The sequence below is a fragment of the Crocuta crocuta genome, unplaced genomic scaffold (assembly GCF_008692635.1).
Source record: "Crocuta crocuta isolate KB4526 unplaced genomic scaffold, BGI_CrCroc_1.0 scaffold131, whole genome shotgun sequence".
Classification (NCBI taxonomy): Eukaryota; Metazoa; Chordata; class Mammalia; order Carnivora; family Hyaenidae; genus Crocuta; species Crocuta crocuta.
In genome coordinates, this window is record NW_027528977.1 from 15,635,995 (window position 1) to 15,659,728 (window position 23,734).

Below are 23,734 nucleotides of genomic sequence, written 5' to 3' on the forward strand. Positions count from 1 at the left end.
TTTTGGCCCTCAGTTTAAAGCAAGATGGGCAGAGGTTAAAGGGTTAGAGATGGACTCTGTCTGGAGAGGGAAAATAATCAGACTATGAGGCAGGAATCTCCTCATTTTCAAAATGTAACATTTGTACAGAAGAACTACCCAAAACTTAGCAGTAACTTGAATTAATTTTTATCTATGCATAGAGTTGAGTTAACATACAATGAATCCACTTAGAAAACCAAGTTCACAGGACCTTGAGACTGGATATTACTTGACTCTAGGTCAAAACAAAAGGCTCCCGGTGGATGTGAATGTGGAGTGTTCTGCCTGGCCCACTTACAAAAAGCTTCTCTCACTCTACAATCATTACCAGTGGCATTCCATCCCCATTGGTTCACTCACCTTAGTTGACACGTCTTAAGTCTTGTTTAATTTCACCAACTTGAATTAACTCTTATTTTATCCCAACTCAGATAAGAAAAATCTAACTATTGTACTCCAAAACAAAGCAACAATTGGTGCTAGGTGTTCAACATGATCTGGAGTTCCAGAAAATCCATTCCTTGACTCTGAACTGTTTGAAATGTTTGACAGGAGGAAGAGGTGTACTCACAATCAGAACATGATCCCGCCCCATCGTGATGACTGTCCGATTCACCGTACGAAGGAGCTGGACCATGATTTCTTGGATGTGGTGGTAGGTAAAGGCCTGTAACAGAGAGACATCTGTGTGATAACCAGACATTGTACCTGCACATCTCTTCCAAAGAACATCCAACAGTGGTCAGATGTGGTGATCACCAAGACCTCTACCACAACTGGTATCACCACCACCACTGCCAACACCAGCACTACTATCATCATCACTGTTGTCATTGTCATCATATTTCCAAGGCCATCATCACCTGGCACTGGGCATGAGGAATTTCACTAACCACCTTAACTATAAGGTAGAGATTAAGAGCCTAAGCTATGGAATCAGAAACTTTTGTTGTAGAATACTAAGTGCAGAATTATTGTGCTACATTGGTGGGTTACTTTTCTGAACCTTGGTATCTTCATTGGATCTAACCTGGGATTGGTAGAGGATATACTGCATGAAATTGGTTACATGGGTGATGAAGAAGCTGAGTCACCAAACAAGATTACCTAGGGATTAGCCATAGAAGGAAGCCACGATCACCTCTGAGCTAAAGGTGATACAGTATATAGCTAAACTCTAGAGGAGGTAGTGTTTCTGGAGTCCAGGACTGGGTTTCCCTGATAGAAACTATAATCTTGGGAGAGTTTATACAGTAGAAGCTGCATTATCCATCTTGGGGGATATCCATGGTAAGCCTGTATGTAACATCTGTAGGGTACTACCCACTTTAAATACAAGCCACTGAACTTTGGGTAGAACTTATTGATGGTTTCTGAGCATCTACCATGGTGAGCCTGAGCTCTGTGCATGATTACAACACAGATTCATTACATCCTCAAATCCTCTTACCAGCATAGCCTTAAGGCACACAGTTTCATCTGCATATCTGGGAGGGTGGTCATGGGTCATGCATATCTGGGAGGGTGGAAAGGCCCTGGAATTCTAAGATCAGCAGATCCAGCTTTGAGTTCCAACTCTGCCCTTACCAGCTGTGTGGCCTCACTTGTAACTTAAACTTTGAGTCTCTACTTCATCATCTACAAACTGTGGAAGGTTCTCTCACCAGCCTTTTAAGGTCAATATGAACTTAAAAAGTGTCATGTGCAATTCTGGAACAATGTACTCACCTAATTCCACTCCAGGAGATTCTCTGAGTCTGAGAGATAGCCTGGTATTAGTAATTTCTGAATTTTATGTGGGTTATTCTGATGGCTGAGAACCATGACACAAACATACTGTGAAGCTCTAGAAATGAAGGTTGAAATATGGGAACAGCTTGTGTCTCCAGGACCCAGTCAGAGGCTGATATAAACAAAATGCTAAAGAAATTGGTGATTTAAAAAGTAGGTAACTACTCACACTAGTTCATAAGTAAGTACCTCATTAACCTTTGCTCCATTCACCTCAACTATAGTTTGTCTTTTAATGTAGCCAATGAAAGGAAAATAGACTCATAGTTGGGGAGGGAGGAAAGAGAGAGAGAGAAAGAAAGAAAGAAAGAAAGAAAGAAAGAAAGAANTGAACATTTGCTTATTAAAAAGCCCCCTCCCCTCCCAACACGCTCTCAGTGACTATTGTCCAAAGATGAATAGCCCAGAACTTGCTTCCTCTCTCTCCCCATACTCACTTCTTTTGTAATTTGGCTATAACCCCCAATTCTCCAGCCCCTGTAGAGCTCACTAGGAGGACTTCTACCAAAGCACATATTTAACAGAATCACGTGTCTCATGCTCCACTCGGTGCAGCTGGACCTGAATCCCTTGCTAGATTCTCTTGCTAGACTAGGTGAGCCCCCCGCAACCGTCCAGCCCTTTCCCCACATCTGCTCAGGGGTCGGGGTAAAAACATCTCCCCACACTTCTTGGCTGCAGGTCAACCTCTCTCCTGACTTCCTTCTCCTTTATTTCTTCAAGCCTTTTTCCTGACTTACAATCTCCTATTTCTTACATTACATGACTACAGTGATAACAATAATCACTAACATTTCTGAGCGCTTACTAAATACCTGGCACCTTGCTAAACGTGTTACCTCATCTCACAACATGATGAGCAATGTTATAATCTCCATTGTTCACATGTAGAAACTGAAGCCCAGAGAGGTTAAGTAACTTGTCCAGAGTCACACAGTTAGAAACTTAGAAGAAAAGGATTCAAACTCAGCAACCTGGCTCTAGAGCCTACTCCTCACCCAAACACTCAGGCCGAGTGGAACAGGAACACAGATCTCTGGTTGCTACTTGTTGGCCTCTTTCCATCTGTCAAGATAGATAGACCCTGATTTCAACTGAGCCAACTTCTAACTGCTTTCAGTGACTTCTGATCTTTTCTCTCCCTTTTAGAAAATCTTCAGTGCTATGTATTCATGACTTCCTTATCTTTTCTGCATTCCTTTGCAATTTCATCAACCTAAGCCCACTGTAAATTTATATAATGGCTTCCATTTGATGTTATTTTTTCCCCAGGATTACATCTCTTCTTTTACCAACAGAGATAATAAAACCCCTTTTCTCTTGACCTCCTGTCCCCTGATTCTTTTAAATAGCCATTTCATCTTAGTCCAAAGAGCGACAATTAGACTGCTCAGAAAGTTTGGTATTTAAAAATGGAAAACTGTCAAATTCAATTCATTTCCCTCTGAAAGCTCCCAATATGAGAGGCTGTATAGCAGAGCGTTCTGGGATCAGACAGACTTGAGTTTGAATCTCAGTTCTCCTCATTTGAGCTGGGTGACCTTGGGCAAATTACCTTTACTCTCTGAGTTTCAATTTATTTATAAAATGTGGCAAACAAGAGAAACTTCAAAGTATCTGTTTGAGGAATAAATAAAGTAACGCAGGTAAATCCCTTGATATTAAGGGTTGGCACATAGTAAGCCCTCAACAAGTGGTAGCTGCAATTCATATTCCCCTGGGTCTGCATCAGCATTCAGGCTGGGCTTGTAGATTCTCAGCACGTAGCAGAAAATGCAGTATAAGGCAATACATAATCTAAACTCTGGATGATATCGAAATGTCACCCCCCAAAAATATATAGCATATATGCAAATGGAAAACTTTCAAGATGATAAGCCTGTACTAAGCAGTAAAAATGCAGCCACAAATCACCTACTGTTAATTGCTCCAGTGCCAGGCAAGTGGAGGGAATCTCTAGGAAAGTGTCTTCTGGGCTCAAACTAAATGGTGGCTTATAATTGAAAAGACAAAGTCAGTCTTCCCTTTATGGGCCTGGCAAAGGAATTAATCCATCCAACCTAAACACACTGAAAATAGTAGTGATTTTTCTTCTTTTAATAATTATAGGCTGTGATACCTGGATGGATCTTTCTATAAGTGAAATCTTATGCATAAGGCTATGTTATATATAACACAGTGGAAGAAGAGCTGGAAGGACGGGGGTGCTTCTTGTTTCACTAGAGGCCTATGCCAGCCCTAGGACTTTGCAGAATGCCATTCAGAACAACCGATCCCCCCCACAATGCTTCCAGAATAATATAGAACATACCATATTTGAGATGATTTTAAGTAAGAATATACAGACTCAGCATTTTCAAACACTGAATCAAATTATGTGAAAGGTATCCTCTGTTTTCCATTTTTGGTTCAACCCTTGTTTTGATCTCAAGTAGAAAAATCTCCTTTTGATGTTAATATGGTCTTTTTATTCCCCCTTAAGTTTATTTACTTATTTATTTTGAGAGAGACAGAGACAAAGCACAAGTGGGGGAGGGGTAGAGAGAGAGGGAGACAGAATCCCATGCAGGCTCTGCACCATCATCATGGAATACAACATGGAGCTCGAACTCACAGAACCGTGAGACCATGACCTGAGCCGAAATCAAGAGTTGGACGCTCAACTGACTGAGCCACCCAGGCACCCCAGTTCTTTAAAAATTTTTCTACTATATTTTCTCTCATTCATGATTGTCTCTTCTTTTTCAAAATTCTCTCTATTTTTAAAAGTTTGCTTTGCCTCACAGAAGTCTCTCTTTCCTCCAAGTTGCTTCTTCTCTGTTTGCTTGCGTTGCCCTCTGTTTACATTCAAGTTGCTCCCTGTTCTCTGGAATGGGTGATAGTATGTTCATATTTTGGTGTGGGTAACTCAAAGGTTGGTTGCCAACTCTGAGCATGTGAGTAGAGCTCATGGTCTGTGAGCTTCTCTGTAGGGTAAACTGAGTGGGACATTTAGTCAGAGAGTCTCAAATACTCATATATACAACACTTTCTTTTTTTTCTTCATTGGTTTTTAGGTTTTAAATTTTTTAAAGTTTATTTTTGAGAGAAAGAGAGAGCATGAGCAGGGGAGGTGCACAGATAGAGGGAGACACACAATCCAAAGCAGGCTCTAAGCTTTGAGCTGTCAGCACAGAGCCTGACGTGGAGCTGGAACTCATAAACTGTGAGATCATGACCTCAGCCGAAGTCAGATGCTTAACCGACTGAGCCACCCAGGCACCGCTGTACAAGTCTTTCTTCGTGTGCTGCTCATATTCCACACACAAGCATTCTCTCCTCTCTTGCCTGAAGGATTAAGCACTGGCTGTAGCCATCCAGGAGCCGAGAGGCACAAAAGTGTCTGAGGCTTCCGCTTCTAGGATGCATACTTTGATACTTTGGCTGAGTGTGGCATTGTTAACTTGGGTTTTGATGAATGTCTCCTAGTCCAGCCTTCTTTTGTCATTAGATACTAAACCTCCAGTGACCCAGCAGCTCAGGATGCTTCTTAGACTTGCAACCAGTCAGTCTTCCTTGTTACAGCTCCTCTTCATCTCACCTCCTGGGGGCCCTGCTACTACCATTTTCTGAAACTTTGGGGGAATCTTTGCTTTAGATTGAATGAGTTCTCAGCCTTCCCCACTGCTGGCTTATGAATGAGCTTTCCTGGGGCTGCTAAGTCACTTATTCCTTTCCCATATGGTGTCTACCTTCCTTTAGAATACTCCCTTAACTTCTGTATCAGCAGGTTTTCATGAGGGAGCAAAATAACGGACTAGGTTTAATGTATCATCTTTACACGAGTTTCTACACCAAATTTTTGAGTTGAAATATTTATAAGTGAACCTATATCATTCGAAATGATACAAGTTCATGTGATAATATTAAGTAACAAATAATGTGATTGTGTCAAGCAAATACCTGAGGTTTTGTTTTGAAAAGAGTTCCAGTGCAACTCCTAAGTTTACAGAAAGAGAAACTTCAGCACTGAGAAGAGTGGGTGGGGTGAGGAGGGGGTCATGTGACCAGCGTCAGATAAAGTCACCAGAACAAGACAGAACAAGAATGAAAAACCAGTTCTGCTGAGCCAAGCCGGGCCAACAGTTTTCTCCACTCCAGCATGCACACAAACAGCCTTGGTCCTTGCGTTCATGCCAAGGACAATCCCGGCTCTTCCACCTGCTTTGTCTTTAGAGCTTTTTAGTACAAAGATAAAGATCTCAAGGTCACAACTAGAGTTAAATCCAAAGACCTTTTTTTTAAACTGAAAAGAAATCATGCATTTTCTGACCACAGAAACAGCTACAATCTATTTTCCGTGCTCCGCATTTCTATGTTAAGAGGTCTTTTAAACTTCTTTTTTATCTCAAAGGAACCACAAACACTTACTAGAAAGAAAATGTCCTAACTTTCAAAAGATAGTAACAATATCATCTAAAGCAGAGTCACCTCTTTCTATGGCCCCTTGAGGCAATGTTATTTTCCTTTTTTTTTCTAAATTGCTTTTTTTTTGAGAGAGAAGGAGAGAGAGACAGACAGACAGACAGACAGAAGCGAGAAAGAGAATCCCAACCAGGCTTCCCACAAAGCATGGAGCCTGACTCAGGGCTCCATCCCATGACCATGAGATCATGACTTGAGCCAAAATCAAGAGTCAAGAAGATGTGGTTTATCTACACAATGGAATACTCCATGGCAATGAGAAAGAGTGAAATCTGGCCATGTGTAGCAACATGGATGGAACTTGAGGGTGTTATGCTGAGAGAAATAAGTCAGGCAGAGAAGGACAGCTACCATATGTTTGCACGTATAGGAGGATAAGGAGGAACTTAACAGAGGACTGTGGGGGAGAAGAAGGGGGGGGAATAGTGGGGGAAAGGGAGGGAGGCAAACCATGAGAGACTCTTGAATGCTGAGAACAAACTGAGGACTGATGGGGGGGGAGGGGAAGGGAGTGATGGGCATGGAGGAGAGCACTTGTTGGGATGAGCACTGGGTGTTATATGGAAACCAACTTGACAATAAACTATTAAAAAAAAAAAAGTCAAGAGTCAGACGCTCAACCAACGGAGCCACCCAGGAACCCCAGAGACAATGTGATTTTCTCATGAGTTCTAGGCTTAGTGCTATCTGCCTTTTTTCCTCTTGTTTGAACTAGTTTCCGTCCAGAAAGATTTGACTTTAACTATACAACACTTCATTGTGTGAAGCAAGTGACAGAGGCCACCAGGGATTCAGAGGACTGGGAGTTGGGGGTCAGCAAAGTCTGGCAGGGGCCTTTGTTACTCCCCACACTCTCTGCCTCTCCTACCCACTGGGTGACCTCCATTTCCCAGGTAAGACTTAAGCAATACCTTCATGTGGTCATGGGTGTCTCTGACCCGTAAGTTAGCCTTCTTGAGAAGGGGAGAGTTTGAGTTGGTGGCAGCAAGATATAATAAAAAAGAAAAGAAGTTATGGGTTCTCATTCTGACACTGCTATTACCCAACAGTTTTGAGGTCATACCGTATGCCAGGAACTGTGCATATAGACTTGAAATCTATAATCTGACTTCTTTCTTAACCCCAATGAAGTTCTAGATGAAATATGAGGATCAGAGAGGTTTAGAACCTTGCCCAGACATTATCCACTCCTAAGTGGCCACGCCTGAATGCAAGTTCAGTGCTGTCTAATTCGCTGCTCTTTCCAAAGCATGGTGGTGGTACTGGGAGGAGAGGGGCTTTGGAGTCCAGGCTTATAATGCCACCACCCCCATTTTTTAGGACCATAGAAATGAATAGATGCAGCACCACTTTGTAGATGAGAAATCATTCTGCAACTTTGTCCAAAGTAAACAATCAGGCAAACATTTGTGTGCACAGCTGTTTATAGCATATTGTATTGTGCTTTTAATGTCCAAATGCACCAAGCAAGATAAATGTCCCCAAATCTGGGATCCTATTATATAAACGACAGTGTATCCATGAAATGGAGTAGGAGAAGGTAGATATGCCTTGATCTGGGCAGATATCTTTAATACACTCAGTAAAAAGAGACTATGGAGCATCATACATAAGCCCATTTATGTTTTTGAAAAATATTTTTCTGTGTCCAAAAAGTCTGTGAAAATGAATGGGGAACTATTAATAATGGTACCCCTGAGCAGAGGAAAGAAGGAGAGATGTGAGGTTAAAGGGATAATTTTACTTGCTGTGGTTTGTTAGAAATTTTCATAATAATCAAAAATGATAACAAAGAATATAGAACTTTTTCCCAATTGGAAAAGAATGAATGTCAGTCTACACACCCAAGAAATCATATTCACAGGGATGGACTGGATACATGCCTGTGTTGAGGCGGGAGGGCACTTCTCCTCCCCCAGACCTCTCACCCCAAGCCGCAGCTGCCACGGAATCATGGTGCTCACAAGTTGGGGTGACGTTGCCAGTGTCATTTTGCTGACAAGAGAGCGCTACAAAGTAATATGGGTGAACCCTTTTTAAAAGGCACAAACTGTTTTATCCATTTATCAAATGCTTTTAACTTCCATATCCTGGAAGGTAGAGGGAAAAAAAATCTACCTAAAGCAATCAGGAAAAAACACAAAACCATCACCTCCAACAACAAAAAATCCCATTGTGCTTAGAGAGAAACATTGCTTTTATTCAGAACCTATACGTTATTTTGTGGGAACTTTTATTAAAATACACTGGAACCTCCAGCCTGCAGCCCAGAGTGAAAAAAAAATTAAGCCTTCTTAGGTCTATAAGTCTAACATCTCAGCACTGATGAATGGAGGCTGGTTGGAGCCACTTACCAAGATGTACCATGGAGATGCTCTACTTTTGTGTTTAGTTCTTCAAAATGGGAGGGGCCTATGAGGTTGTATAAGGAGAAATGGATAAAGAACACAAATAACAATGGTTGAATTCTTACTCTGTGCCAGGCAATGGACTGTGTGCTTTGTATTTATAATATCAGTGTGTCTTGGGAAAACCCTGGGGACAAGTATTACCACAATTTAAGATATAAAATAAGATTCATCCTAATTATTACTACCATTCAGTATTTATTGAACACTTAATATATGTCATTTACTATAATAATACTGTTTTCTAGGCACCATCTCATTTAATTCACAGAATAATCTTAGAAATCTGCTATACTAGTTCTTCCTATATTACAAATGAGGAAATTCAGAGGTTAAAGTAACTTGTCCTAAGTCACGGAATTCTAAGTGATGGAGGTGGATTTGAATGCATGCCTTCTTGGTTGCTAGGCTTATGTGTTATGTACACAGGCACTTATAGCAATTTTGTATTATTTACAATATCTAAATGTAACAAGCAAGATAGATGTGCAAATGGCCCTACAGCAATGGGGTCCTTTAAGATTTCCATTGTAGAAATGGAGGTTTGTGACCTTTTTGTCATATTTCAAATAAAAAATAACAGAAATTGTACACTCATTCACCTTCAGTATTACCACATGGACTTATTAATTATAATGTCAAGATTTCTTGTTTGCATGAGAACTCCAGGTAGGGCATTTTGCTTAACTCTGCTGGTCAGAAAATTCAGAATGGTGCTTATATATTATTACTTTTTTATATATATAATGGATCAACACATCACTTAATGTTTAATACATGCTTCTTGTTTGGAAGACAATGTATTTTAAAATGTGTGTCCCATGAGAAATGGTGGGTGGAAACTGCTTGCTGGTGAAAACCTTTGCTGTTATTTATCTAGAAAGTAATTCAAAATGTGGCTTCCATCTCTCCATGCCAGGGATGCCCAGTGAGCTTCCTCCCTCCCACCATTGCTGCCCTCCTCCCTGTTCCCTCCACTGGCAGCCTGTTTCTACTCTGTTTCCTTTATTTCCTTTTGCTTTATGCCTTTGCTTTATCACCATACTTCATCCCTAATGCCGGATTGCTTCAGCCACAGACAGAGAAGTTGCCTGTGGAGATCAACATGATTCTTCCCCACCCCAGATGATTTCCCAAATATATCTCCAACTGTTTATTGATATTTGACATTCCATGGAGAGAATGTCATTCTTTGACTTAAAGCTAATTCTCTCTTGTTAAAATGCAGCCCTGATTGAGAGCTTTAGAACATTAAAATATAAACCCTTCTCAGTTAAGAGTCATAACGTATCCACTACTACAGGTTGTGCATCATCCCTGAATTCCTTGAGAATAGGGATCAAATCTGTGTTATTGTTTTAGGTTCAACACCTAGCACAAATACCTGACATGCAACAAGTAATCACCACGTCGATTTCATTTAATTAATGAATTAGAAAAGCTCACATGAGGTGCCAGGTAATTTGTCAAGATGTAAGGAGAGATTCTTAGATGAGGGGATGGAATCAGAATGGAGATTCTGGAAGCTTTAGGCATGGATTTCCTCAATTGTACTGATAACACAGCTTGACCTCACACAAATGACTAAGGCATTCTTGGACAGGAGAAAAGAGGAATAAAAAATATACCCAATCTTCTGCCCTCCTTCCTACAATGAAAATACCCCTAATCACTTGGCTATTATCCAGAGAAAGAGCATAGCCATCAGACAACTCACTCAGTGATGACTGATCTAGTTTCCTCACCAGGATCTCCACAAATTGAAATCTTATTTTTCTTTTTCTTTCTTTTCTTTTCTTTCTTTTCTTTTATTTATTTATTTATTTATTTATTTGTAAAATGGAATTTCTCCCCACAAATCCCTCCCAATTCAGGTAGGCACAAAATTAAGTTCAGAAACAGATCTCATGAAACATCCCACTATCCTACGCCTCAGCCAAAACTCAGAAACCACTCTCACTGACAAGTCTGCTTAGGAACTGATAACACCAGAAACTTTAGAAAAATTTCCATCAACATAAGGCTTTAAAATCTTCCTGTCCAACTTCTTTTCCTCTGCTGGGAAATTATGGAGAAAGTAGGCCAATCTAAAATGTAGGAGAATTGACCAGAAAAAAGCAATAAATCTGAGGAATAAATGTGATTCCTCTGGTCTACGTGTGCAGTTACACAGACATCAGTGCTGCTTTTTTAGCTCGGACTGGATATAATTAAAACCCTCTCCAGAATCTCATCTCAGAACAAGCAATTGAGGTTGTGCATCTCTCCATGGTGCTGATAAAATCACTGCCTTCTAGAACTAGGGCATTTCTCCTCATCTTGAGAAGTATAAAGTCTCAATCTCTCTCTCCCACGCTCTGTCTATATCTTTCTCTCTGTCTCTGTATCTCCATCTCCCTTGACCACCACAGTGTGTGTCTTTGCTTTAATGTTGATAAAGCATATGCGATTCATTTCACTGTTCTGTAATTGTAATGATGATTTCAATATATTTTTACACTTCTATCATGTGTCTAATATTTACTATAATCCCCACCCAGCTCTTTTTGAAAAGTTTAGGCTGTGTGTTCCCTCTTCTTCTCACACTACTTCTCTGTGGCCAATCTATATTCCAACAACAAATTTGGAAGGAGGAGAACTAGTTTATTTTCTGATTTATTATAAATTTTCCAATTTGATCTATGATTTCTGGTGGTTTTCCTAGATGAAAAGAAGATGGCCACCTTATTTCCCACTCTCCATAATATATTCAGCACTACCACTTATAACCCATATCTCTGATCCTCCTCCCTGACCAGCTGCAAACAGGAAAGCCTTTCTTCTGAATGTTCAGCTCCTTTATATTCTCAGCTAGTGACAGCCCAACCTGAGTGGTTAGTATAACCAACTCATCTTGAAACAGATCTATGTGTTTATTCCTAGAAGTACATTAGGAATTTCTTTCCAATGAGTGTGTGGAATCTAGAAGTAGTATTCTTCTCTCAGTGTTCCTAGGTCTACCGATGAATTTAGAACTTTGGGAAACTGCCTAAACATTGAGTTGCTGCTCCACCCCAAACTCCTATCCTACAAAAACGAAATAGCCAGGGAAGCATTCATTTTCACTCAGTCTCTCCAGAAACATATTTTGAGTATCAACGTTAGTAGTTGATACTATGGCTGCATTTCTAGAATAACCTAGAGACTTTCTAAATATATAAATATTTTCATGCTCAGGTTCTACCCCAGACTAACTCTAAATTTCCAGGCATTGCTATTTTTTGAAAGCTCTCTGTGTAATTCCAACATGGAAATGGAACTGAATATCACTGACTCACTAGGTGCCATGCTCTGTCCTGAGTTATGGGGATTCAGGAACAGAGAAAGCCAAGGACCTGCTTTTAAGAAATAAGTCCATTGTTAAGTTTCTCCTGTTCTACTTATAAGTGAAAACATATGGTGTCTCTCTTTCTCTGCCTGACTTATTTCGCTCAGCATAACACCCTTGAGTGCCATCCATGTTGCTACAAATGGCCAGATTTCATGCTTTCTCATTGCCATGTAGTATTCCATTGTATAGAATATACATCTTCTTGATCCATTCGTCAGTTGATGGGCATTTAGGCTCTTTCCATGATTNTAAACATTAAAATAAATAAATAAATAATTTTTTAAAATAAAAAAAAAAGAAACGAAATAAGTCCATTGGCAGGGTATTACTAGGGAAGACCCACATAGTAAGGAAAGGCCATAACAGTGTTATCACAAAGTGCTGAGTAAACTCTAAAAAGAGATAAAAAACCCTGGGATGATATCCTGACCTGGGATGATATCCTGAGGGAGGTGCTATCACAACTAGCCAGGAAAAATCTGCACCTGATAGGCTCTTTGCTAGAATAAGTAGAGCCTTACAATAATAGTGCTTTTCTCTAATAAGAGTATAATCTACTGACACATTACTAACCATTTCCCTCAGCCTGTGTCAAGTCTCACCCTACTCACATTGAGTCTTACATTCTTACCTGCTCCCTAGAATTCTGATTATGATCTTACCATAATCACAATGTCTTCATAAAACAGAGCTCACCACATCTTAGCCTCCTTGAGGAAGTTCAGCCCTTTGAGTCTGGTGAGGTTTTATTTCTTTCAGGCACTAACAGAGCTATCCTAATCATCTGCAGTCAGCTCATTCTTCCCACAGAGAGCAATCAGATGGGTTTTTACGTGTGTTTGAGATCCCCTCTTCCCCCTGGTCACCTGCCAATCTCCTACCCCACAATCAAAAAAACCCCAGCTCAATTATCATCTTCAGGAAGCCTTTTCCCACTCAACCTCTCTCAACCCCCACCTCACCCTAGGCAGGGTTGGCTGTTCTTCTTTTTGAGTTCCCACAAAACCTTACTCAATATTTCTTTGAACTAAGGTACCACATCTATCAATTTTGAATGTCCAAGTGTAGCATCTACTTGACACAGCACTAAGTATATGTATAAATATATGAAATGAATGTGTCAATGGATGGATGGATGGATGGTTGGACAGATGGATGGAAGGATAAATAGATGGGTAAATGATACTCCTAAATTTATTTTATATATCATCAATTCAGAGTTTAATGCAAAATAATAGATGTGCTAAGTTATCTCTTCTCAAAGCAAAGATACTTTCTTTGCACTATGTTTCTTTTCTTCTCTCACTGTTTACCCTACAACCAAGAAGATGTGGTGTTATAACTTGTCTTTCAGAGTAAGTTTCAAGTAGATAAATAATTAATCTTCTGGGGGTATTTTGGAAGATTATAACTAGTCCTCTCCAACCTTCCCTGAATTGTGTCATTCTTTGCCCCTAGATATGAAAACAGTCCCTCTGCTCCCTAAAGACTGGTTCTGTTCAGAGAAAACAAACAAACAAACAAACAAACAAACAAACCCTCCACTTTTCACAGAGGTTGCTTTCAGACTCTGCTTATCAGATTTATAGTACCTCTCCATGAGTTTCCTTGAGGCATATCTGCCCTTTATTACTACGTACCCACAGCCACAGTGACAGTCAAGCCAGAGGAAGACATAAACAATGTCTTTATTTTTACACTTCTGATTCCTCACAAAAATGTACAGGGTAAATTATAATGTCTAACAAAATCAACTAACTCTTTTACCCCCTCAAATTACAGCTCTAAATGATGTGGAGTTTTAAAAAATTCACTATTTATTGCACAAACATTATCACAAACAAAAATGACACAATATACCTGTAAGCCTAGCGTAATATGTCTAACTTATTGTTCTATGATGCCTTCCAGTCCTTGTGCATGAACTTCTATGCAGCATGTAGACAATTTCTTTTCTGTTTTTCCCACTTAACATGACATAAACGTTTTTATTATCATACTTTTTGGCCAAAGGGAAGGCTCTGTTTGTACTTACCTTATGAGGTGGTAGAGGGGAAAGGTTTAGATTTAGACAGATTGAATTCTGGCTCTGCCACTAATGTGCTAGGTAGCCTAAGTTTATTTATTTTAACTCCTGTAAGCCTCGGTTTGTTCATCAGTACCATTGGCATGATGAAAGCTTACTCAAAGAATTGTGGTAAAAATTGACTTCTGTATATACGGTGCTTGACAGTGTTTGGCTTAAAGCAGGCATTCATGGATGTGTGACTCAGGCATAACAGTAATATTTTTAAAACATGCATATATCATGAATTAGAATACAAAGTACACACAAGTAATTAAGATAAAACACAAAATTGAATTCAAGTAAATTCCACCTTTGGGTTCCACCCCCAGAACACTGAGAGTTTATGTTCACTTACCTGAAGTTAGAAATACTTAGGAAGAAAAGCTTGAAAATAACTGAAATTTATCAGCACTCTTCCATAGATACATTTGAACAATCTGCCTCAGATCACAGACTGTCAGGACCAGAGCTAGAAATAGAGCTCACATGTTCTCAAAAGCTGCTAAAAGGCTTTGATACCAAATATCACCTTTCCTGTTACCACCACCTCAACTAATACAGCACAAAAAGAAGACATGATGAATCAATTAATCAAAACTTTTTTTGAGGTATTACACTGTGGCAAAATGAAAGAAGAAACATATACTAGGTATCAACACAATAGTCATAACTAACAAAATATTAGGGAGCAGCAAACTAGTGCTCAGAGAGGACATGTATCTTCTCCAAGAGCACACAATTAGCTAGGGGTGAATTTGGGAGGCTGAATCCACATCTGCGTGTCCCCATAATCTTTCAACTAGAGTTTAACTCAATGAAAATCAGCAGATATTTTTTGACTGCTCAATCTGTGCCAGGTTCTGTGTAGGATATGGCAGTGAACAAGATAGATGCAATCCTTGCATCCATGGGGCTTCTTGTCTAGATGAGAAAACAGACTTCTTAAAGGTGAGCAAAGTGTGGTGAGTGTCAAGTAAAGTACTTACAATGTTTGTAAAATATTCATGCAGTGAGGACGTGTAAATGTGAGTCTCTACTCTCTGTCCCCGAATTCAGTTACACTATAGGCTAAATGTGCTTATACAGGCTGGCCTATAAATTTGACCACCATTATTCTTCTGCATTATTTCTGTGGGAAAATGTGTGCTGAATTCTAAACTGATTCAGGAGCACAACAATGTTCAAAGCTGGGAGCACAACCCATACTCAAAGTTGGTACCTGCTTTTTGTATGATGTTCTAATGCATCAGCACAGATTTACCTTTCTCATTAGCTTCTGCTGAGTATAAAAAATAAAATTAGCATCAGCATGTATTTCTAGAAAGTAGAGCGACTGAGATGGGAGGATCAATCAAACCGCAAAGATTAATTATTGAGTATCTGCTTGGAATTTGGCACTGTGCCCAGAAAGTGTAGAAATATAGGAGAAAAATAAGACTGGGAGAGCCCTATCCTTAGAGAGCCTGTAAACCAGATTATAGAATATCCATATAAGAGTAATTCCAGGAAGTAATAAGTTGTGTTAAAATTTTGAGAGGCTGGGGACATATGACTGTGGAATGGCTAGGTGGATCAGAGATCAGGAAAGTTAACCCCAGCTTCCAAAGACAGCTACAGTTTGGGTATTTGGGGAGAATTCATCATGACAGTGGGAGGAGCAGTCATTGTGGAGAAAGGCATAAGATAAGATGGGCTCTGACATAATGAATAGACCATTGAGACTAATGTTGAGGAGTATAGGGGAATTAGGTCTTAGAGGCCGTTCTGAATGAAAGAGCATTTTGTCTTAATCATTTTTGTGTTCCTAATGCCTAGAATGGTACCTGACAAATAGTGGGTCCTCGGTTAATATTTAGTGATCTGTGAAATAGAAAGACAATGCATTAGTTGAAAAGAGAAAATAATTTTAAAAAGTGCTAGTCCTCTTTCATCATAAGCCAGACAAGCATAACACGATAAGAACAAGTGTAAAACTGCACATAATTAAGTGCTAAATTCTATAGTAAAGCCAAAAGCTGTCAGAATGCAGCAGAGAAAGTAAGACAGAGCAAAAATAATCTGCGGTGATTTTTTTTAGATTATTTGTTTGTTTCTTTGTTTGTTTGTTTGTTTGTTTATTTAGAGAAAGAATCCCAAGCAGGCCCCATGCTGTCAGCACAGAGCACAACACAGGGCTTGATCCCACAAATTGTGAGATGATGACCTGAGCCAAAATCAAGAGTTGGTCACTTAACCAACTGAGCCACCCAGATGCCCCAAATCTGTGATGATTTCTTAATGGAAGAGGAAATTGGGTTGGGTGTACCAGGAAGGGGAAGGTTTGGCTCTCAGAAGTCACCATTCAGATGCTCACAGGGTGAGGCAGATAACACAAACATGAGAAACCGGTTATCTAGAAGCACAACAGAAAGTGATGGGACCGTGGCTTTTATTAAATAAGCTGGCAAGCCAGACAAAATATATGTGTGGACTAGATTCAGGCTGTGAACCACTGACTAGACAACTAGATAGGCAAAAGGAAAAGAAGTGCATTCTAGATGGAAGAAAGGGGTAAAGGACAAAGAAGACAGAGCACAAAGACCTGGGGGAGCCCCAGAGACTGGTCTCACTAGACTGCAGAATGCTAGCTAAAACAGTAGGAAATGGACTTGGAGGGAAAAGCTAAGTTGAGTTTGGATTCCAGGTAGAAGAAAAGGTAATAAATGGAGAGTCAAAGATAACTTCAGGATGTTGTTTCTTGGAGAAACTGTACTGAAATTAACCATTTTATTGTCTAATATGAGCTGCTAAATCAATTGCCAGCAAGCATGTTGCTTGGAGAAACTGTACTGAAATTAACCATTTCATTGTCTAACCTGAGCTGCTAAATCAATTGCCTTTATCTCTAAAATGAATGTTGCCTGAAACTCCCTGAGAATGTGTCCATTCTAGAACTCTTCAATTGTTTTCTGAAAACTGTTCCTGTTCTGTTGCCAGCTGCTGCCCCCAGATTGTATACGACAGTTGGGGCGCTATTGAGAGAGCTGTGGATCAAAAGCATCTTCAAACACAGAGCACTTCCTTCCTCACTTAACACATTTCACTTAAGGATTTACATTTACACCAGTTGAACAAATCAAAGTTATGGTTCCCTCAGTAACTGTAACCTGGACCAAGCATCGCTATATTTTTCTGCTGCCGAGCAGGCTTTTAACTCATGCCTCCCAACTGTGAAGGGGAGATTTAATTCAGACATTATGCGAGAAATGCTTTTTGGAAAGCAAGTGGCTGGCCCAGCGAAGGTTTTGTGTAAATGACTGTTCCTTGCAATGTGCGCTTTTATGCGAAGGTTCCCTGCAGACAGATATCTTCCAGAGCCCCTCCACAGTCTTTCATGGTGAGCAGAAAGGTACCCTCTCCACACTTGCAAGCTGTCACACTTGATCATTCATGGGTCAGAGCCCCACTTTGTTATATTGAAGGCACTTGGTGTCTCAATGAAAGGCACTCACTACATGGAGCCAAGACTGGATGACAGAGTAAGGCAACTAGGGCACTTGCCCAGGAAGCAAAATTTAAGGGGCATCAAAAAACTCAGTAGTAGATACAAATCAAATTTAATGTCATATTTTTAAAAATAAGAATTAATGCAAAAATTCCATAATGAACAGGGGTGCCTGGGTGGTTCAGTTGGTTAAGTGTCTGACTTCAGCTCAGGTCATGATCTCATGTTTCATGAGTTCGAGCCCTCACATAGGACTCTGTGCTGACAGCTCAGGGCCTGGAGCCTGCTTCAGATTCTGTGTCTCCCTCTCTCTCTGCCTGTCCCCCACTTGCATTCTGCTTTTCTCTCTCTCAAAAATAAACATTAAAAAAATTGAAAAAATCCATAATGAACAAAATACCAAAATGTTTATTTTTTTAAAAAAATATTGCATTGATGCAATACTTGATTACTGAATTTTGGTGCCCTCTTACACTTTGCTGTCATCCCAGGTAAGTGGTTCACTTGCCTTTCCCTTTTCTGTCCCTGAGAGGTAGTCCAGGTGGGTAAGGGACTGAACAGACTGAGAAAATGTGGAGAGGCCATTGTGCATTTGGCTATAGGCAAACTCCTTTAAACTTTGGTCACGGCAGTTAAAGGAGTATTGAAGAACATCTCAAGAAGTATTTCTAGTTGGTACTGATGGAACAAAACGTGTTGGATTATTAATTTTATTGGAGAGAATTCTAGTCAACCATCAACAAAAGCTGTCTTCTAATTTTCCAGGTGGATTCTCTGAGAATAAATGACACAAGGGCCATCTGGTAAGTTATGCCAAACTACTCACTTTCCAAGTCTGCCAAGCAAAGATCAAGTGACGTTCAAGCCCCACATGTTGGCTGAGGAAATATCACATGGACAGGGTTGTCAAATAGCCCAGGTGAAATGCTACAGCCCGCACAGTCCTTGAGACCAGGACAGGCTGTTATGCTCTTCCCCATTCCCAGTCCCCAGAGCCTAGTCCAGCATTGGTGCATGCTAACATTGGTTTAGTCAACTGCTCATGCAGTGGGAGGTTATATTTGCTTCCAGACAGGCTGGAGCTCTTCATGGGGTGGAATCCTCCAGTAAGGCCAATCATCTGTTGGCAGACTTTGCTATTGTCTCTGATAAAGCAGAGAAAAACCCTTATCTAATAGCATCCCTTCCCATTGGACTAGGTATGCTTTGGGTAACTGCATATCCTCAAAATGCATTCCTTATAAGTGAGCAATCATTCTTCAAATAGTTCAAAGATAAGCTTTTACATTTTTTTTGAAATATTGTTAGCTTCATGGACAAGTTGCGAAAATAGTACAGAAAGTTCCTGTGTATCCTTCATCCAGCTTCCCTTAATGTCAACATAACCAGGGCACAATTACCAAACCAGAAAATTCACATTGTTACAATACTGTTAACTAAACTACAGACTTTATTCTAATTTTGCCAGCATTCCTTCTAACATCCATTTTTTGGTTCATGATCCATTTCAGGATCCCACATTGAATTCAGTTGTCATGTTTCACAAGTCCCTTCCAATCTATGGCAGTGCTAGATCTTTCTTGACCTTAATTTTTAAGGGTACTAGTCTATCATCATTTAGAATGTCCCTCAGTTGGGGTTTGTTGAGCACTTCCTCATTATTAGATTGAGGTTGTGCATTTTTGGCAAGATTTCCCACGTAAGTGATGCTGTCCTTCTCAGAGCATCTTATCAGGAGGCTGATATGTATCCTTCCTGGAGATGCTCCTTTCATCACCTAGTTAAGGTAGTGGCTCCCAGGTTTCTCCATTCAAAAGGTACTATTTTTCCTTGTGTCATTTAAAAGTGGATTCTTTGGGAAAATACTTTGAGATTATACAACTACCTTGTTTCTCATCAAACTTTTGCCCATCACCTTTAGTCCCCGTTGGTGGTTCTTCCTTTTGACAAGATTATTGTGGCGTTTGCCTAATCAAAAGTGAACTCTAATTAAATATAAGTCCTATTTAAGGTCCAAAGGCCAAAACCTGCTGATGTGAAAGACAGCACTCTCCTGTCAAATATACCTTTCCCATAGCTGTGTGGGGTTGGACACCCAGTTTAGGTACAGCAACCCTCTGGCACCCAACTTATCCTCTCCATCTCTCACTCCTCTGGCAGAAATCAAGACTCTCTTTCTCATTGGCCTATGTAAACACTCAACACTACCTGAGAAAAAACCATTGCCAATCAATAAGAATTGCCATGGGAAATGGAATGTATTTCTATATCTCTGCTCTAGGTTGAGTGTTTAGTTTGTCTTAAAATTGCTGCATCCCTGGCATGTCCTCTCTTTGGCCCTGAGAACTTGTAGACAGTAGAACCAAGCCTGCTAGGGAGAAGAGAAGCATGTCAGCAGGTCCCCTGGGCTTTGGGGTTTTTATTGTTTTAGGCAATTCCACTGGGTCCTAGGCAGCAGTGTGCTGGTAAAGGTTTATTAACTGGCTCTCCAGGAAGACAAAAAAAGAGGCCAGGAAGACAAAAACAGAGGCCAAAAACAGTTTGCCAGTTCTGTGGTATGAGGACTCATTTCATGATTGATTTCAAGCCACCAACATGACATCACTGAACAGACTTAGGGAAGAGATGGGCAGCGGCAGAAGGGCATTAAATAGTATTTCTATCGCAGACACAATAGATGTAAATAACCTCAAGCCCACAGATAAGAATAAAGTGCAGTAAGATAATTAGGAAGTGATGTGTTTTGAGTATCTATTTATCACATTTGATTTTAATATAGCTTACTTAATTATAGATATCTATATAAATTTTTAATAATGGCAATTATTTAACAAATAACTCATAAAATTCCTAAAAATTTAACACTTGGTTCTCATGAGTGGTATGAGCCAGCTCCAGCACACCACCCCACGCAGTAGTTATCATGAACAAAATTCTGGAACACCCCAAAGGAGCCCCTGAAAAAGGAGGATGACATTTTTCTCCAGACCCTCCAGGAACCCATATGAGGTCCAGATGCCCTTCAGGGAATGGCTTTGCTCCAGCAGCAGCATCTGTGGCTTCTTGGCAAGCCTCCTGCAGAGCCTGTGAGGGCTCCAAAGCATCTGGCTACCACCGGGCCTGGTTCAAGATCTACTTTCAGTGCTAAGTGGGTGTAGAGTCCTTCCCAGGCTCAGTACCTATCTGCCATTCTCCCAGGAGGCCACTTGGCCCTTTACTCTTTTTAAAAGAATTATCAGCCTAGAACAATGGGAGGAGCATAGGAGGGAAGGGGAACAGAGAGGCAAGAAGAAAAGTCACATGTACTGAGTATGGATTATATGCCAGGTACAGTGCTGGGTGGTTTCACAGATGTTCTTGTTTACTGTAACCCTGACACGTGGGGAAATAGAATCTCCATTTTACAGAGAGAGTATATGACTTCCCAAGGTTCCCAAGCTAATAAGATGCAGATTAGAATGTCTCCCCAGCTCTGCTCATCACTACAACCTCATAATATTTGACATTACACAGGATAACAGTTCTAGAAGTATTTATGGGACGGATACATGAATGTAGCCTGACTGCAAAGCCTATGTTCTTACCCCCACCAGGGAAATGAAGCTGGAGAAACTATTCTTAAATAGTAAAGTGTACAAGTGAAGAGTCAGAAGGCAACGTGATGTGTGAGAGGTTGTTGGACTTGAGAGTGAGATGGAGGGATTCCCTCCAGGCCAGGCTCTGCCTTCTGCTAACTGTCTGACCTTGTTAGGAGTGCCACCTAACCTCACTGAGGCTCTGCTTCCTCACCAGTAAAAGGAGGATAATAAAGCCTACCTTTCCCATGTGGTTGCCAGAAACAAACAATTGTAATATATAAGAGAGCACTTTACAGGCTAAAGTGTGCTGGGAAAGCAAGTGTATCATACGTCACCATCCATGATGTCATAACATTATTCTATTAGCCTAGAAAGGGCACATTTAACATCAAGGAAGCAGAGGAAGAGCAAGGGGTAAAAAGAAAATGGCCTTGGACATAGCAGAAGGTAGAGGATTCTCATCTATTTCAGCTTTAATTTGGGGGCTTAATTAGTTGCTCTCTGTTTGGGATGCACCATAGACAAGAGAATTTTTGCAAGCCTTGTCTCCCTGCCTTTTATTTGAAATACGAAGGAGCACAGAGGTTAGAAGAAAACCTTGCTGCTTCTGCATGCCAGTATTGATTCCTGGGTATTAAATGGTAATTCAAAGAGGCAGCAGTGGCCTCCCTTCAACCCTGCATCAAGTAGGCTGCCTGGGATTATCAGAGAGCACAGAACTAAGGTGGCCATGGGGTGGGGGGCGCACTTCAGAAAAAGACACTCAAGTACAGACTTGCAGAGTCTGCTTCTTTCTCAAATGGCAGGTCAGGGGCAGGGCTGGACCAAGAACACCCTCTAGTCTAGAGTGCTCCCTGCATCTACCATAGTCCCTTCTCCACCCATCGAAACGCTAATAAGAGCTGCCTTTTGTGTCAATATCTGATCCTCTTTACAGGAGGGGCATAAAAAATATAGGTACCGACATCACACATGCATATTCAACACATTAGACAAAGAACTCATAGCAGGTGGGGGAAGTAGGGGAATGGCAATAAACGATGGAGATAAAAGGTAAGAAAACCACAAACAAACAAAAAACACCAACAAGGGAGGGCTTTGTACATACCAATGACAGTAATGTGTCATAAACTGAGGATGGGTGATCCAAGCCCTGCACCCAACATCCAAGGAATACAAAAAGAAAAAAAAGAGAATACTTTCCTAGCTCTCAAAGCAGAAGACCTAAGGGAGAAGTCAGGTTCCACCATTGATTTGGACCAGTTATATTCATTCATGTATTTATTCCTACAGCAGATAGCTTCATGAGCCAGGCATTATGAGGGAGGTAGGCAAGGGGAGGGGAGCGCTGCTGTAAGGTCCATCTCTGTCCTCACAACATTCTCGATCCTACAGATAGAGAAATTCAAGGAGGATGGCAACACAGAAGCCATGACAACACAGGCACAAGCTGTTCTGAGACCACAAGAGAGGGGTCAGGGAAGAGGGTTATTGAAAGAGTTTTAGTCGAGCAAAGGATGTAGAGCAAAGGTGGAATTGGAAAGAAGTAAGGCTGAAAGTGAGCTTCTGAGCTCAAAGCCTAGCAGGCGACACACACAGGAAAATGCAACACCAAGCAGTTGGTGTTATAATATCAGTCTGAATATGCAGTTAGGATGACACAAAGAAGGAAGTCCTGAATTCTTTTTGGCGGGGGGGGTTGTGGTGGGGCGTGTGTGTGATGGTGATGAAGACATGGAATTGAAAAGCCTTCAGAAAGGAAATATTATCTGAGCTGAACCTAAAAGGCATTCAGGACTTTACTTGCATAGAAAGAATGGGGATTGAGGACATTCCAGGCAAGAGAAAATGCATGAGCAAAAGCCCTCCCTACCAGTGTCTAAGCTGATGAATATAAGTACCAGAAATCCCAACGACTATGACTGACAGTATACCTTGGTTAATCCCCCACCCCTGCCAAGATTTAGTCAATGGCCTCAAAGGGTTAAAAAAATAAATAAGAAGCTGATTCTGTGCATTCTCTACCTCCATGAGGCGAGGCGGGTATAACTAACACCATCTCCTGTTCAAAATTAAGAGTCATCTTTACACACTTTATGATTGCTAAGCAGGGTACAAAATGATGACTCCTCTTTCTGTTAGAAGAGTGAAACATAAAAACAAAAAGCCTGTTTTAAGAGAGGGAAAAAACACTCCCTCTGGGTTTGGCACAAAATTAAATCTTATGAGTTACTCAGCAGCCAGAAAGGCACAGAACGAAGCCAGTGTGAAAAAGCCTTTCAAAGTAACTGGAGTTGACAGTTAACCTTGACTGGTAAGGGGGAGAGAGAAGTTAACACAGGCAGAAGTCAGGCCTGTATCCTTCACCTAAGCCTGTCCCTTTCCTATGCCAAGTGCAACTCAAGCAAGCTGGAGGAGGGAATTTAACACTATCATAAAAAAAAATCAACACCCAGGCTAAGGCGGACATCATCCCTTGAGTCATATGCCACCCAGGGTTACACTGAATAAGGTAATAACAGGACAACAGAGCTTCCTCATGCCGGGCCT

At 40.7% G+C, this 23,734-nt stretch overlaps 1 protein-coding gene across 1 annotated transcript in view; it reads right to left on the reverse strand.

Annotated features, from left to right (window-relative positions):
- DOCK2 (dedicator of cytokinesis 2) overlaps positions 1 to 23,734 on the reverse strand; it is a 415,343-nt gene that overhangs the window by 234,140 nt on the left and 157,469 nt on the right. The window contains exon 27 of the mRNA XM_077757359.1: positions 593 to 688. Coding sequence (XP_077613485.1) covers positions 593 to 688 — 96 coding nt within the window. The remainder of the gene's footprint in view (positions 1 to 592; positions 689 to 23,734) is intronic.